The 16,133-nt window shown below is 56.2% G+C and overlaps 2 protein-coding genes across 2 annotated transcripts; one reads left to right on the top strand and one right to left on the bottom strand.

Moving 5' to 3' along the window:
• The first annotated feature begins 2,979 nt into the window (after positions 1-2,979).
• On the top strand, positions 2,980-10,257 carry LOC103306628 (DLA class II histocompatibility antigen, DR-1 beta chain-like). Its single transcript, XM_024111203.3, has 6 exons — positions 2,980-3,225; positions 3,376-3,651; positions 4,037-4,306; positions 4,907-5,179; positions 5,591-5,695; positions 6,486-10,257. Exons 1-6 carry the CDS (start codon positions 3,153-3,155, stop codon positions 6,602-6,604), a joined length of 1,116 nt encoding a protein of 371 aa, XP_023966971.3. The 5' UTR covers positions 2,980-3,152; the 3' UTR covers positions 6,605-10,257.
• On the bottom strand, positions 10,108-15,934 carry LOC101952192 (mast cell protease 1A-like). The gene is made up of 5 exons (XM_024111204.3): positions 15,592-15,934; positions 13,369-13,525; positions 12,755-12,899; positions 12,243-12,506; positions 10,108-12,031 (listed from the first exon to the last, which is right to left on the bottom strand). The coding sequence occupies exons 1-5, from the start codon at positions 15,653-15,655 to the stop codon at positions 11,852-11,854; spliced, it is 810 nt and encodes a 269-aa protein (XP_023966972.3). The 5' UTR covers positions 15,656-15,934; the 3' UTR covers positions 10,108-11,851.
• Positions 15,935-16,133: the final 199 nt, after the last annotated feature.

The raw sequence follows: 16,133 nt of genomic DNA, 5'->3' as shown, positions 1-16,133 counted from the left end.
TGTAAAAGCAGAAGAGCCCAAAAGGTGCTATTGGTGTAATTGCACTGATCACCTGAGCAATAAATGCCCTGTGCTGGGAGGAAGCAGGCAAACAATAGTTCACATTAGTTCTGCTGTCCTCAACACAGAAACCCCCCAAGCAATTGAAAGCTATCATATTGGCTCTGTGAGGTTAGCCTCTGCAGAACCAGATATGGAGCATGTTCAGGCTGTCCAAATTGATGGCAGGGAATACTTGGGGCAGAGGGATACAGGGGCCCAGATCTCTCTGGTTAAGCAGAGTGTGGTCCCAAAGGCCAGTATGCTGCCTGGCCAAATGGCAGAGATTGTGGGGTGGGTGGAAACAGATTCCTCATACCACTAGCTAAAATCCATGTGATTTGGGGAGGTTTGGAAAGTGTTTTGACTGTGGGGGTAATGGAACACCTCCTAGTCGACCTGCTTCCTGGTAATGATTTTTTCTGTGTAGCTCAGGTTAAAGTATTTGCCTGCAGCAGGAGGGAGTGTTATGCTGGGACCCCCGAAGGAAAGGGGGTCCCAGCATACTGGGAACTGCTGAGAGAATGGGAGAGTCTCCTTGATTCTTCTGCAGCGGGGGGAAGCCACATGCTTCCAGGAGAGAGGGTGGTTGAGACCAACTCCTGCACTGCAGCTGGAGGCAACACCACATCAGGAAGGGATCGGGGTGTAATGCCTGCCAGAGAGAGACTTGTCCAGGTTGTTAGCTGCCAGCAGGTCACAGCTGAACCAGCACTAAAACTGGCTTTAGGAAGCATAGAGCAAAGTGTCCCAGAGGAAAGCCCAGAGAAGGGGCAGGGGATCTCAGAAACCACTGAGGTGGGTGGATTCCTGTGACTGTAACACAGGGAAGCACGGTGCTTCCAAGTATGGGAGGGGCTGAGACTAGCAACATGCCCTCAGGCGCAGGGGCAGGAGAGGTGTTGTCAGTGATTAAGGAAACTGTCCCAGTTGTTAGCTGGCAGAGTTCTGCAGATGAATGAGAGACCGAACCCTTCCTAGGGAGCACAAAGAAATGTGTCTTAGGAGGGGGCTCAGAGGAGGAAACTGGGGAAGGAATAGTGGGGGTACAGGAATGTCTCCTCACTAATCATTTGGGGCAGGATGCCCAGGACACTAGGAGGATGGCTGGGTCAGCATCTGTGCACCCAGGCACTAAGCCTGTGACCCAGGTTTTGAGAAGGAACTGTGTAACTGACCTCCTGGAGGGCAGTAGTCAAAGCAGGACCAATCCCCAGACAGATTTTTGCCCCAGATCCCTAAATGGTCCCCTCAAGGAGTGAACTCTCAACCCTGGGTTTAGGAGGCCAGTGCTCAAACCACTGAGCTATCGTTCCCAATGTAAGGGCATTGAAAGTGTTAAGATCAGTTTAGAATGTGTTTTGCTTTTATTTCATTTGACCAAGTCCAACTTGTTATGCTTTGACTTATAATCACTTAAAATCAATCTTTATAGTTAATAAATCTGTTTGCTTATTCTACCTGAAGCAGTGCGTTTGGTTTAAAGCATGTCAGAGACTCCCCTTGGGATAACAAGCCTGGTACATATCAATTTCTTTGTTAAATTGACAAACTCATATAAGCTTGCAGTGTCCAGGGGGCATAACTGGACACTGCAAGATGGAGGTTCCTAAGGTTGTGTCTGGAAGTACAGATATTGGCTAGTGTCATTCAGTTGCACAATTCAAGGAGCAACTTACATGCCAGAGGCTGTGCATGAACAGCCCAGGAGTGGAGGTTCTCACAGCAGAGCAGGGTAAGGCTGGCTCCCAGAGTCAAGGACTGGAGTGACCTAGCAGATCACTGGTCCGGATAACACCAGATGGGAATGTCACAGAGCTATACAATGTGGAAAAGCTCCAACAGGAGAGATTGCCAGAGCCCCACCACACGCTAGCCCGGGCCCAGCCGGGACAGTGCAGACCTGCTGTCCTAGATCAGGCAGAGCAGCGATTTGAATTGCCGTTTCTTGCCTCCCACGGGAGTGCCCTGGCTGGGATGGTGCATGTCTGGCTCTTTCTCACAACAATTTTGGAAGGATTTTTAGGGGAATTCCAAAATCACAGAAGTTTTCACGGGATGGAAGGTGGATTCCCAACTGGCCCCACATCCAACACAAAAGCCAAGCAGGAGGACCGAGCAATAAGCAAAGATCTGCCCTTCGGAGCTGGGGCTCTGAATCTCCTCCCCTGCATGAGCCGAAGGAGCAATCTCTGCTTCTTCCCAAAGTTCCAACTTTCCAGTGGAGCCAATGCCCAGACCGTCTGTGGGAATAGCCGGTTAGCAGACCTGGCGCCCACGCAAACGGAGCATTGTCTGGGGGGGTTGTAGGACTCATTAAACCTTTTATTGGGTGCTACAAAAGGCTTCCACTCTGCAGCTCTCAAACTAGTGAGTTGATGGGTCCTTTGTGCAGAATTTGATTCTATTCTGTTAAAGCTCTTCTACCATCCTCAGGATTGTGGCCCGGAGTGCTAACATCTGCCAGTTAATGCATTGACATCTGCCAGTTAATGCACTGACATCTGGGGTTTCATGCAATAATCTCTGGGGCTTTAATTCACTAACATCTGGAGCTTTAAATGCACTATCACCTGGGGTTTAACACGCTACCATCTGGCCTTTACTACTGAGGAACTGGGAATCCATAAAGGGCTCAGATTCCTGATGGAGGTGTTTGCCCTCTTGTACTTTCTGACCACCTCTGGCCCAGGCCTGGTGCGTGCCGTGTCCCTGAGCCGTCTGCACTAAGGAAATCCCCCCCCAACCATCTCCCCACCGCTGGCTTCCCCTCTGCCGGGAAGCTGACAGGCACAATCTGCCACTGCGGTTCATTCCTCCACACGCAGAGCTAAGCCCAGGCACCAGGCGGATGCTGTTACGACACATCCCCAACCCGTCTGCCCAGCAACGTCTGATGCCAGCCCCACCCCACCCCCCGCCCCCTCACTGGCAGGGAGGGGCTGGACGGGTGGATCCGCATCGGTTTGTGGGCCTGGGTTTCCTCGCAGGTGTTTCCTGTCAGAGCGTCAGAGAGCTCGGTGCAGGCAGAGGGCGGCCCTGGTCTCTCCAGCCCTGGGGGTCCCAGCCCCACCCCTCACCCCACAGAGTGCCGTCCCATCCCCTGTTCCCTGATGGCTCCTGGGGGGGCCCATCCCGCTCTGGTCTCCGCCTGGCTCTTGTTTCTCTGCTCGGTCGTCTCAGCTGGTAAGTGACCCCTGTTCGCCCCCCAGATGCCTGGGTCCCATCCCCATCCCAATCACTCTCCCCCAGGAGTGGGTGCTGCAGGGGCCCCTCGGGTGGCTGCCCGGATGCCTGGGTCCCATCCCCATCCTGGTCTCTCTCTCCTTCCTGTAGGGGTTCACCGTTTCACCCACTCCCAGATTATTTCGCCGCAGGCAGCCCCTGGGCTGCCCAAGCGCCAGAGCTTGCTGCAGGTGAACGGCCTGGCGCTCTCGGCCTACGACAGCAGCAGCCGGAGGATGATGCCACGCAACGGCTACATGCAGGGCAACCGGGAGACCCACCAGTTCTGGAGCGTCAGCAGCGCCCGGTGCATGTTCTGGGACCCCTGGGTAGAGACCGAGTACCAGGCCCTGGTTCGGGCGGTGAACGCCAGCTCCCCAAAGGCCGGTGAGTCCTCGGGCCCTGGCACTCCGTTAACTCAGCCCAGGAAAGGGGGGCACGGGCAGTGGGAGGGAGCTAGGGGCAGGACACCAGAGGGGAGTGATTTCCATGGTACCTAGTGGTTAAAGTGGGGTGCGGGGGAGCTGGGAGCTCTATCCCCAGCTCTGGAAGGGAAGTGGGGTCTCATGGTTAGAGTGGGGGGTGGGGGCTGGGAGCCAGGACTCCTGGGTTCTCTCCCCAGCTCTGGGAATGGAGTGAGAGCTAGTGGTTAGAGTGGGGGCGGGCTGGGAGCCAGGACTCCTGGGTTCCATCCCTGGGAGAACTTCGTCCCCACTCTGCCCCCTGGCGGCAGCTCCCTGCTGAGTCACTCATGTGGCCGCTCCGCCCCCAGAGCCCTACTACATGCAGGTCGTGCAGAGCTGTGAGCTGGACGAAGCCAGCGGCGCCGTTCAAGCCGTTACCAGGTACGCCCTGAATGGGGAGGACGTGCTGCAGTACCACGGGGACCAGAACCGCTGGTTCTCGGTGCACCCGGCGGCCTGGCGCATGGCCGAGCGCTGGAACCGTGAGAGGGAGATGCTGGCCGGGATCAACGCCCATACCCCACAGCAGTGCAGGACCTTCATCCGGATCACCTCGCCATTCACCGCGCAGACGACAGGTGGCAGCTCTGCCTGTGCCCCTCACTGCCAACCCACAGCCCCCTGCTAGCCCAGTCCTGCCCCCCATCCCCAGCTCTGTCGGTGCCCCTCACTCCCGACCTGCAGCCCCTTGCTAGCCCAGCCCTGGGCTCCCCCCAGCTCTGCCGGTGCCCCTCACTCCTGACCCGCAGTCCCTTGCTAGCCCAGCCCTGGGCTCCCTCCAGCTCTGCTGGTGCCCCTCACACCCAATCCACAGCCCCCTGCTAGCCCAACCCTGGGCTCCCCCCAGCTCTGCTGGTGCCCCTCACTCCCAAACCACAGCCTCCTGCCAGCCCAGTCCTGCCCCCCATCCCCAGCTCTGCCAGTGCCCCTCACTCCTGATCCACAGCCCCCTGCTAGCCCAGTCCTGCCCCCCCATCCCCAGCTCTGCCAGTGCCCCTCACTCGCGACCCACAGCCCCGTGCTAGCCCAGCCCTGGGCTCCCCCCAGCTCTGCCGGTACCCCTCACTCCCAAAACGCAGCCCCGTGCTAGCCCAGCCCTGGGCTTCCCGCAGCTCTGCATGTGCCCCTCACTCCCAACACGCGGCCCCCGTGATCTTTAACCCTTTCTGTCCCCTCAGCCCAGCCCACAGTGCACGTGTCCCTCGTGCGAGGAACCCGGGGCCAGCCTCGCCGCCTCATGTGCCACGTGACGGGGTTCTACCCCCGTGACATTGAGGTGACCTGGGAGCGGGAGGGCAGGGGGGCCCTAGGGGAACAGATGACCAGCAGGATCCGGCCCAACGGGGACCCCACCTTCCAGATCCAAGTGTCCATTGAGCTGGGGCTGGGGGAGCATGTGTGTGTGGTGAGACACGTCAGCCTGGGGGGCGCCCCCCTGAGGATCACCTGGGGTGAGTGCGGGGGGGGGGGCTGGGAATGGAGCACCCTCTATGGAAGGGAGGGGCAGGGGAGCTGGGGGCAGAAAGGCAGAGGGGCAGTTTTGGGAGGCATGGATAGGCAGCGAGGAGGTTCTGGGGGGCTCTGAGGGGAAGAGGAAGGTGGGGGTTCTGGGGGCTAAGAGGGGGGAAGGGAAGGTGAGAGGTTGTGGGGGATCCAAAGAGGGAGGGAAAGTGGGAGGTTCTGGAGGGCTCAGAGGGGTAGGGGAAGAGGGAATTTAGCTGCAGGGCAGACTCATGGGGGGCTGGGGCTGGGAGGAGCAGACCGGGTGTGGATCTGCTGGCCCAGGGCCAAGGGGTGTAGGGGGGGAATAGGTGCAGGGGCAGGCGGGACCCATGGCTCAGTCTGTCTCTGCTCATTTGCAGATCCCCAGGCCACAGGCCAGGCCGGGTCCCTGGGCGTCCTCGCCAGCTGCCTGCTGGCTGCTCTGGGAGTCGCCGCCCTGGGCTGGTATCTGAGGGGGAGGCCAGGTGAGTGATGCCCCCTAGTGTCCCCCAGCCCCCCTGCAGCTCAGCGCCCCCAGTGTCCCTGCAGCATAGTGCCCCCTAGTGCCCCCCAGCACCCCCTGTAGCACAGCACCCCCTAGTGCCCACAGCACCCCCCTGCAGCACAGCACCCCAGTGCCCCTGCAGCACAGCGCCCCCTAGTGCCCCCAGCACCCCCTGCAGCACAGCACCCCCTAGTGCCCCAAGCACCCCCTAGTGCCCCCATCATCCCTACAGCACAGCGTCCCCAATGCCTCCAGTACCCCCTGCAGCACAGCACCCCCTAGTGCTCCCAGCACCCCCCTGCAGCACAGCACCCCCTGTGCCCCTGCAGCACAGCACCCTCTAGTGCCCCCAGTGCCCCCAGCACCCCCCTGCAGCATAACACCCCCTAGTGCCCCCAGAGCCCCCTCCAGCACACCACTCCCTAGTGCCCCCAGCACCCCCCTGCAGCACAGTGCCCCTAGCGCCGCCCTGGGGCATTGGGGTCAGCACTGACTGCCAGGGGAACATGTCCCCCCAGTACAATTCCCCCTGCGCAGCACCCGGGGTTTCCCCTTGCTGCTCTCCCAGCCACGGACTGCCCCTCTTGGCCCTGCCTCGCGTGAGCTACCCGGGCTCTGTGCTGTGGCCTGGCTGGGTGGCGGGGCAGGGGCTGTGGGAAGCCACCTCCCCGCCAAGGTGTGATAATCCCCATTGCCCCTCACCATTCCCACTGCAGGGGATGGAAGCAGGGTCTCCGCCTGAGTCAATCTCTGCTTGGCTTCCCCTGCAGGCCGCTCGGAGGGGCCGTTCTGCCCGGCGCGGGCACAGCCAGGAACCCTCGACTCTGCCCTGGCTAAGCCAGGAGACACCTTGGCCACGTCTCTGTCCTGCCCAGGTGTCACCGCGTGACCGTCGCTGTCCTGGGCTAGCACCACATGGGCCAGCCTGGGCGAAGAGGAGGCCCTCGGGGAGGGGAGGGGGGGCGTTTCGTGGATTTAGCCAAAACTCCCTGAGGTTATGGGGGGGGGGGGGGACAAGGGTGTATCCCTGCCGTGCCTCCGTCCTGTGCTCTCCCCACCACCTCCAATCACCCCTGTGCCCCATAGCGCCTGGCCCCCCAATTGCCAGTCCCCAGCCCCACCTGGGTGGCACCGCAGTCATGCGCATGGGTGAAATGGTGATGTTTTCGAGCCACCAACCGTCAGTACACGTGTAACCTTCACAGAGTTTTTTACTGGAGCCATTTTGTTGCCTTGGTTTGCCTGGGTACTGCGCACGGCCGGCTCTGCACCGCAGGCGTCAGCAGGAGCAGGTGGACTCGGAGTGGGGGCACTGGGGCTCAGGACGCCTGGGTTCTCTTCCTGCCTTTGCGGCTGGATGCCCTGGGGTGGGTGGGCAGAACATCTTGCAGATCCAGCCTTTCCTCCCGCTTGGGGGAGAGCGCCCCCTACTGAGCTCCCCTCTGCCCCTTGCAGCACAGTGCCACCTACTGAGCCCCCCTCTGCCCCTGTGCATGCTGCCCCCTACTGAAACCCCTCTGCCCCCTGCAGCATGGTGTCCCCCTACCGAGGCCCCCATCTGCCCCCTGCAATACAGTGCGCCCTACTGAGCCCCCCTACCCTCCGCAGCCCAGCGTCCCCTACTGAGCCCTCCCTCTGCCCCCTTCATTCCAGCACCCTCTACTGAGCCCCCCCTCTGTCCCCTGCAGCACAGCACCCCCTATCAAGGTCCCCATCTGGCCCCTGCAGCACAGTGCCTCCTACAGAGTCCCCCGACCCCGGCCGGCCTCTGTGCTACTGTAATACTCCTAATAAATAATGTACAGCCCCTAGCATGATGAGGTGTATTACGGTAGTGCTACCAGCACTACCGTAATACACCTAATAAATAATAACACAGAGTACTTTAGCAGGGCCAACCCCAGCTCTTCAAAAATCACAAGTCAGGTGAAAAAAACCACTGGAGATTTGCTTAAAAAGAGTTTTTACAGATACATCAGTTTTCGGATCTTTTTTATTTGCCTTCAGTTTCTTTGGTTTCTTTTTTTCCAAATCTTTCAGGGTCACGGTTGCAGGCATTTCTGGGCCACGCCAAGGGCTAGAACCGGCCTTGTTAACTGAAAATCACAGGACTCCAGAAGCTGGGCGGGGGGGTGGGGGGAATGGTGTTCCAAAACAGCTCCCTTACCCCAGCTTGGCACCATTGTTGTGGGGTCTGGGGTTTGGTGGGAACCCAGCCCCTTGGGCCTCCTCAGCTGTCCCCCACCCTGTGTGTGGAGGCAGGGGGGTGAGCTGGGGGAGCAACATGGGTCAGAGAGACCAGATCCCCCTATCAGTGACAGCCCTGCTGCCCACAGACACCCCCCGCACACAATGGGGGGAAAGTATGTCTGATTCTCAGACCCCCTCCCCCCCCCAGCCAGCCAGTCTCCACCCTGGGGGCAGGTGGGAGCCAGCACCCCCTAGAGGGGAAAGGCCCCATGTCCCATTCCCCATCCCCTGAGCCAGCCAGTCCCCGTCCTAGGGCCAGGTTGCAGGCTGACCCCCAGTTGGAAATCGCATTCTCCATGCCCCTCTGTAGCTTGTCAAAGGGTTTTCTCTTTTTTTAAAGCTCTTTTCCTTGTAATTCTCCCTGTGTTTCCCTGACACCTGGGGCGGGGGGGTATTCCAGACCTTTGGCGGGGGGGGGGGGTGGGTTAATTTCCCCACTCCCCCTGTCCTAGCCCTAACCAGAGCCTTGTTATGCCAGGTGGCTTCAGAGACGGCTCTGGATTTCCAAGCTCAGGGAGACCCTTCGATTTCCAGTGAGGCGACACTAGATTTTTGTACCTTTGGTTTTACTCACTGCAGGGCTAGAAAGCAGCGAGTGAAATTAACCAGCTGGGGCAGATGCGGGCGGGAGGGGGGAGATGGGTAGAAAGGAACAAGGGTCTGAGCTCGCGGCATTTGGTTGCAGCCCATCACTGGGTAATTTCTTAGGGCTTGGCTACACTTGCAGATGTCGAGCGCTGTGAGTTAAACCCGCCTTCGGAGAGCACAGTAGGGAAAGCGCTGCAGTCTGTCCACACTGACAGCTGACAGCGCACTGGCGTGGCCACATTTGCGGCACTTGCAGTGGCACTGGGAGCGGTGCATTATGGGCAGCTATCCCAGCATGCAAGTGACTGCAACGTGTTTTTCAAATGGGGGGGCTGGGGTGGAGTGTGACAGGGAGTGTGTTGTGTGTATGTGGGGGGAGAGAGAGTGGGGTTTTGCGGGGGCTGAGAGGATGTCAGCATGCTGTCTTGTAAGTTCAGACAGCAGCAGACCCCCTCTCTCCCCCCGCCTCTCTCGCTCACACACAGCATTCCATAGTAACGGCTTGCATTGCGGCTGTCAGAAACGGAGCTTTGAAAGGGCATTTCTGCATTCCTACAGGAGTTCAAAACAATGACAAGAGTGGCCACTTGACTTAAGGGGATTATGGGACATTTCTGGAGGCCGATCAGAGCACAGTAACGCAACACCTCATTCACACTGATACCCGGGCGTTGTACCAAGGTGCAGCAAACGTTATTCCTCTCACCAAGGTGGAGTACCAGCAGCGCTGTACCCGCAGAGTCAGAGCGCTCTACGGGCCTTGCCAGTGTAGACGGGGAGGGAGCTAGGGTGCCCGGGGCTGCTTTATTGCGCTATAACTCGCAAGTGTAGCCAAGCCCTCTGCAAACAAGCAAGCTCCCGGCTCAGTTCAGCCCTGAGCAGGCCCGATTCTCCACTGCCCAGCGGGCCCCCACGGTATCCGGGCCTGATCAGAAATGGGCACATCAAACAGCTGGAAACAGTAGTTTAGTAGCAGTGGCTATTTTCAATGAGCCAGTGTCGACTTTGACCAAAATTTTCCATCTTATGTTGAGTCAAAACCCAGCCCTCTGAGACGTCCCCGACAGTTCCTCCAAACCACTTGGATCTTTCCACCTGGCCATTGCTTTGCATCCTCCCTGCCATGAGACGTGTCAATATTTCTCCTCTTCCTCACGAGTTGGGGGTGTGACGGGTTGGATCACAGAAACCGCCTTGGGAGCTGCCACCCGCTGTGCCAAGACTACTTCTACCCCTGCCTTCCCTGCCAGCTCGGGGCCCCAGCACCCTGTCTTGCTGAGCCAGACACTCCCATTGCTCCAACACAGACCCAGGGTCTGACTTACTTGTCCCAAAGCTGCAGGTTTACCTGAAAGCAGCTAACAGAAGTGTTCCTGCCTTTAACACTCAGATGCCCAACTCCCAATGGGGTCTAAACCCAAATAAATCCCTTTTACCCTGTAGAAAGCTTATACAGGGTAAACTCATAAATTGTTCACCCTCTATAACACTGATAGAGAGAGATGCACAGTTGTTTGCTCCCCCAGGTATTAATACATACTCTGAGTTAATCAATAAGTAAAAAGTGATTTTATTAAATACAGAAAGTAGGATTTAAGTGGTTCCAAGTAGTAACAGACAGAACAAAATAAGTCACCAAGCAAAATAAAATAAAATGTGCAAATCTATGTCTAATCAAACTGAATAAAGATAATCTCACCCTCAGAGATGCTTCAGTAAGTTTTTTTCTCAGACTGGACACCTTCCAGGCCTGGGCACAATTCTTTCCCCTGGTACAGCTCTTGTTCCAGCTCAGGTGATAGCTAGGGGATTCTTCATGATGGCTCCTCTCTCCCTTTGTTCTGTTCCACCCCTTTATATATCTTTTGCATAAGGCGGGAATCCTTTGTCCCTCTCTGGGTTTCCACCCCCTCCTTCTCAATGGAAAGACACCAGGTTAAAGATGGATTCCAGTTCAGGTGACATGATCACATGTCACTGCAAGACTTCATTGCCCACTTGCCAGCACACACATATACAGGAAGACTTACTGGTAAAACACAGCCATCTGTAGACAATTGTCCTGGTTAATGGGAGTCATCAAGATTCCAAACCACCATTAATGGCCCACACTTTGCATAATTACAATAGGCCCTCAGAGTTATATTTCCTATTTCTAGTTTCAGATACAAGAGTGGTACATTTATACAAATAGGATGATCACACTCAGTAGATTATAAGCTTTGTAATGATACCTTACAAGAGACCTTTTGCCTGAAGCATATTCCAGTTACAGTATATTCACTCATTAGCATATTTTTATAAAATTATATAGACTGCAACTGTCACGGGGGAATATTGGACTCTGAACTATTCCTGACCGGGACAGTCAGCACATTTTATTTCAGGTCAGCTCCATGTCCGGCTGCATCCTCTTGAGCTCCTGCAGTGCCTCATGGAAGTTGTAGTTCAAGTCCCTTGTGCCCCTATGCAGCCCTACAGGTTGGGCTTCCCAGCTGGACTACATTTCCCATAATGCACCCTGGTCATTTGCCCTCCATCATTCCTTGTGCATCATGGGAGATGTAATCCAGCCAGGAGCCCAGCTGTTAAAAGACGCATTATAGTGTTAGACTCCAGGAGCTCAATTGATTTAGCTTCAGGAGTGATCTGGTCACAGTCTGTAAGTACCGACATGTGGAACAAATATTTAACAATGGGCTCTTCTATCTAGCAGAGAAAGGTCTAACATAACCAATGGTTGGAAACTGAAACTAGACAAATTAGGACTGGGAATAACGTGCACATTTTTAACAGGGAGGGCACCGCGGACACACCAGGGACACAGATCACTGCTGAACTGGCACCAAATGAAACAGTCCAATTTGGCTCCCCCAAAATGTTTTGTTTCGAGTTGACTGAAGCCAAAACAAGCTATTTCACTGAGTCTTTCCTGGTGGAAAACCAGGGGGGGAGATGGCAAAAAAATTTATATTTCCCTGAGAAAAGTTTCATTTTTGTGGCAACGGCATTTTCTGTCGAAAAATGATTGGGGTGGAACATTCCTACCTGACCCCAGCCCCCTCCAGCCTCCAGCCTTTGAACTAATCAGTCTGGTCCATTAGGAAGAGGAACGTGCGTTTGATGCTGAGCGATCCAGTTTAGTCCCAGCAGAGGACCGACTAAGGGACATGGTGATATTTGTAGCAGGGTGAAGTGGCTGTGAAAGGCTCCCAGGTCCAGAGAGTTACATTTTCCACCCCCGTCCCCGGTGAGAAGACCCCGAGCTCAGCCTCAGGACCAACGGGAGTTGGGCAGCTCAGGTTCGAGACGAGATTCCAGGAGCATCCGGGGGCATCAGCTGTTTCATCACTGTCCGTATCCAGCGGATGAACTGGGAGACTCTTGCATACACTTCAGGAGAGGCCCCATTGCTCGGCCCCCATGAGACGATGCCCTGGAGCACCCCATCGCACACCAGGGGGCCCCCTGAATCACCCTGTGAAATGAAACATGCCTCAGAGGAGTAACGCCTTGTGTGATTCACTTGTCGCTGTCATACTCACAGTCCTCCCACCCCCATCCCCAGCCCAATGTCACCTTCCCTCCACGCCCTTGGCATTTGAGATCTGAATTCGACCCTCCCCACTCCCAAAGAATATACCAGAGCAGCCTCCCCCTCCACCCCCCCCGGACGGCAGGATCTTTACCTTCAGGGTGGCTTTCTTGCCTCTGGGATCCCCCGCACAGAGCATGGATTTAGCATCATATGGTTTGGTCAAATTGTGTTCACACACCTCGTCAGCCATCACCTCCAGAACCACATCCTGCAGCACGTCCGAGCTCTTAGGGGGATTAACTTGCATCCAGCCCCACCCAGACACGTTGCACCTGGTGCCCACAGGTACCTCCGGCCAGGGGTGGGGCAGAGGGATGGGCTGCACCCAGTCATTGAGTTCAGCCCTCTTTCTCAGCTGCCGTGTGAGGGACAAGAGAATTGGATGCAAGGGAGACGTAAGCAGACCAGAGTGCAATGGAGAGTAACGGGGTGATGGGATGGGGGCAGTGCCTGCAGCAGTGTGAGGTCACTGGGGGCGGGGTGATGGGATGGGGGCAGTGCTTGCAGCAGTGTGAGGTCACTGGGGGCAGGGTGATGGGATGGGGGTAGTGTCTGCAGCAGTGTGGGGTCACTCAGGGCAGGGTGATGGGATGGGGGTTGTACCTGCAGCAGCATGATGTCATTGTTTTGGGTCATTTTGTTATATTTCGGGTGGCGGATCCAGCGCCTCACTCTAATTTTCTGACTCCATGGTTCTCTTGGTTCTTTCTTCCGAATGTTGTGGGCCCCCAGCACCACGATGCCTTTGCTGCCCGGACACACAGAGACCAGCCAGGCGTCAGTGCTGAGCACACCCCAAGAGACGGCTCTCCCTTCGAAAGCCCCTCCCATCTCCACATATCGGTCCTGCAGTCACAGGGGGGTCTAGGGCTTCTGGACACTCTGACCACTTTGGGAATGACCAGCCCTGAACCCCTTTTCTGAATAATGCCATAGTGCATGACACATCACATCTGGGAGAACTCGAGGGCACTGGGTGGTTGAGGGGGGCAGGGAATGGGACACAGAGCCTTTCCCCTCTAGGGGGTGCCAGGCTGCCTGGTATCCCCATGGCTGGGGTATTCCCCTATGCATTGGATCCAGCTGATCCATGGCCTTGTGATCGCACTGGAGCGGTTGGCTGGAGCAACATCGTCACTGGGAATTGAGACCTCAAGCGTGGCTCTGCAGAGGTTGAGCTGATCCCCTGGTGGGCAGGGTGGGGGAGGGATCCTTACCTCCACTTCACTCTACAGTGAGCCGCCGTCACCACCACGTCGTCCCGGATCAAGAACCCCCCGCAGGTATTCATGGGTTCGAAGCATCTTTTTATCTTCAGAAAGGCCATGTAGGGTCTGGAGTGGGGCACAGCTTCCTGTCCCCCAACGATCCCCCCTGGGAGAAAGACAAGGATGGGTTCAAATCCACCACTTGGGAAAATATGAGGCTGGGAAATCAGCCCCTTCCCATCCCCCTCTCCACATCTGTAGGGAATTTTGGCACCCACATCTATCCCTGACCATCTGTGACAGCAAGTTTCAAGTTGCCCTAGAGATTTTGGTTTAATGGGGCCATTATACCTTTATTTTGGGCCATTAAACCTTTACAAATGGGCCAACGCCAGGATGTGTGAATCTTTCATGATGCCTTGATGAGAACTGGATTGGTCCAGAGAGATCAACATGCATTTCTGAGACACGCCTTTGGGCCATTCGCACTGGAGCGTCTCAGTGCTTTTGGGGCCTCTTTCTAGAGAAATCTGAAACACTCTGGGGCTTGTCACCTCCTGGGCTGAGTCCAACCATTCTTAGCCCTCTGATAATGAACATGTTTTTATCTATGACTTTGAAGAAACAAATAAAATCATCGCAGGTAAAGTTTACAGATGACACAAAAGAGAGGGGAGTGGTAAATAATGAAGAGGATGGGTCAGTGATGCAATCTGGAGTGTTTGGTAAACTGGGCTCAGGCAAACAACATGTATTTTCCTATGGCCAGAGATAAAGGCAACATCTAGGAGCACAGGATTTTGGCCACATGTATGGGACGGGGGACCCAATCCTGGGACGCAGTGACTCAGAAAAACCCTTGGGATTGGGGCAGATAGTCAGCTGACCATGAGCTCCCAGTGTGACGCTGCGGCCAAAAGTGCTAATGTGATCCTGGGATGCAGAAACAGGGAATCTCCAGTAGGAGCAGAGAGGTTATTTTACCTCTGGATTTGGTGCGACTGCTGCTGGAATCCTGAGTCCAGTTCTGGTATCCACAATTCAAGAGGGATGTTGGTAAATTGGAGAGGGGTCAGAGAAGAGCCACAAGAATGGTTAGAAGGTTAGAAAACCTGCCTTAGAGTGATAGACCCAAGGAGCTTGATCTATTTTTCTTAACAAAGAGAAGGTTCAGGGGTGACTCGATCACAGTCTCTAAGTACCTACCTGGGGAAAAAATAGTAAATAATGGGCAGAGAATCCAGCCGGGAAAGGTCTAACCCGACCCAATGGTTGGAAGTTGAAACAAATTCAGACTGGAAATGAGATGCAAATTTTTAACCATTAGAGTTAGTAACCACTGGAACAATGGCTGGATGGACTCTCCATCGCTGGTGATTTGTAAATCAAGCTGGGCTGTTTTTCTAACAGGAATTAATGAGGGCAGGTCTCTGACCTGCGTCCTGCAGGAGGCCAGACGAGATGATCACATGGACCTTCTGGCCAGAGAGTTGACGACTCTACAAACAATATCCCTCACATGAGATAACTGCAAATACCTTGTCCAAGCCACTCCTGCTGCCCATAGCAGTGCCCGTGTTACTGACCCGGGGCCAAAGCCTTCTGCTATTATTGATCGAGGTCTTAAAAATCATCCCAGACGAATGGAGGCAGGTCTGTGACATGGCAAACCCCCCTCCTCTCCATTGCCAAGTGGCTGCTTTTGTGGCCAATCTGCTGGGGGCTGACCCGGGGACCTCCCCAGCTAATCCATGAGCTGCTACAGCTTGAGAAAAAGCTCTCGTCCCCCCTGTGGACTGGCATAGAAGGGCACCTGTCATATATATACAGCTGATGATCGTGAAGGCATAAGCCACCCCCGCCTCCCAGAGCCCAGGGGAGAGCCCAGCCTTCTTGGCCACTCCATTGCTGCTCCGGACTAGCAAAGCGCCCCGTGACCCGCTGGGACTTATCCACCAGCTGGTCCACCATGGGCCTAGCAGTTACTCCTTGGTCGAGCAGCAGGGGCAAAGGCTGGGACTTGGCCATGCTGCATCTGGGGCCAGTGCAGGAGGAGACGACCCCAGCTGGAATCATGGGGCCTGAGGACAGAAGCACCCCACCCAGTTCTCCTCCAGCTCCCACGCCACTTTGATGAGGCTGGGGAGATGGCTGGGCCGGTGCCCGAACACTCTGCTCCCTGTGGGTCTTATCTGCTCACCCCCCCCCCCCACCCCAGCCTGCGAGACTCACCAGCCTGAGCCCCGGGGGACAGGATTCGCACAAGAAAGGCTGCAGGGAGCAGGAACAACAGCATCCTTACTGCAAGCTCAGGGATGGTGCATCTGCCTCAGCCCCGAAGTGTTGCACAGACCGGCTCGGGGCAGAGGTGTGGGGGACAGGAAACCTCAGGGTGACGTTTGCACCAGCCAGGCAGGGGCTCAGCTATCTCAGTTCCTGGAAACCCACCACATAGGCTGGGGGGTGCAGTACAGGCCCAGCTGGGTCCAGACGCCCCCACAGCTGGGAACGCTTGGCCCCTGGAGCCCTGCCCGTCCTGGTGCCAGGCCCAGCTGGGGCTGTGCCAAGTGGGGACCCCCCCCCATACCCCGGGCAGCCGTGCACAGCTGAGTACAATGCACATCTGGCACCGGAGGCGGCTCAGTTGCTAACCACAGCCTTAGCTCTCGCCCTAGCCTGGCACGACTGTGGTGGGGGCTTCTGGTGGGAACCCAGCCCTGTCATAAATATAAAGGGAAGGGTAACAACCTTTATATATACAATAACATCACATC

The sequence above is a fragment of the Chrysemys picta genome, chromosome 13, assembly GCF_011386835.1.
Source record: "Chrysemys picta bellii isolate R12L10 chromosome 13, ASM1138683v2, whole genome shotgun sequence".
NCBI classification, from domain to species: Eukaryota; Metazoa; Chordata; order Testudines; family Emydidae; genus Chrysemys; species Chrysemys picta.
Note: the sequence above shows the minus strand (reverse complement) of the source record. Positions and strands in the feature narration are given on the sequence as shown.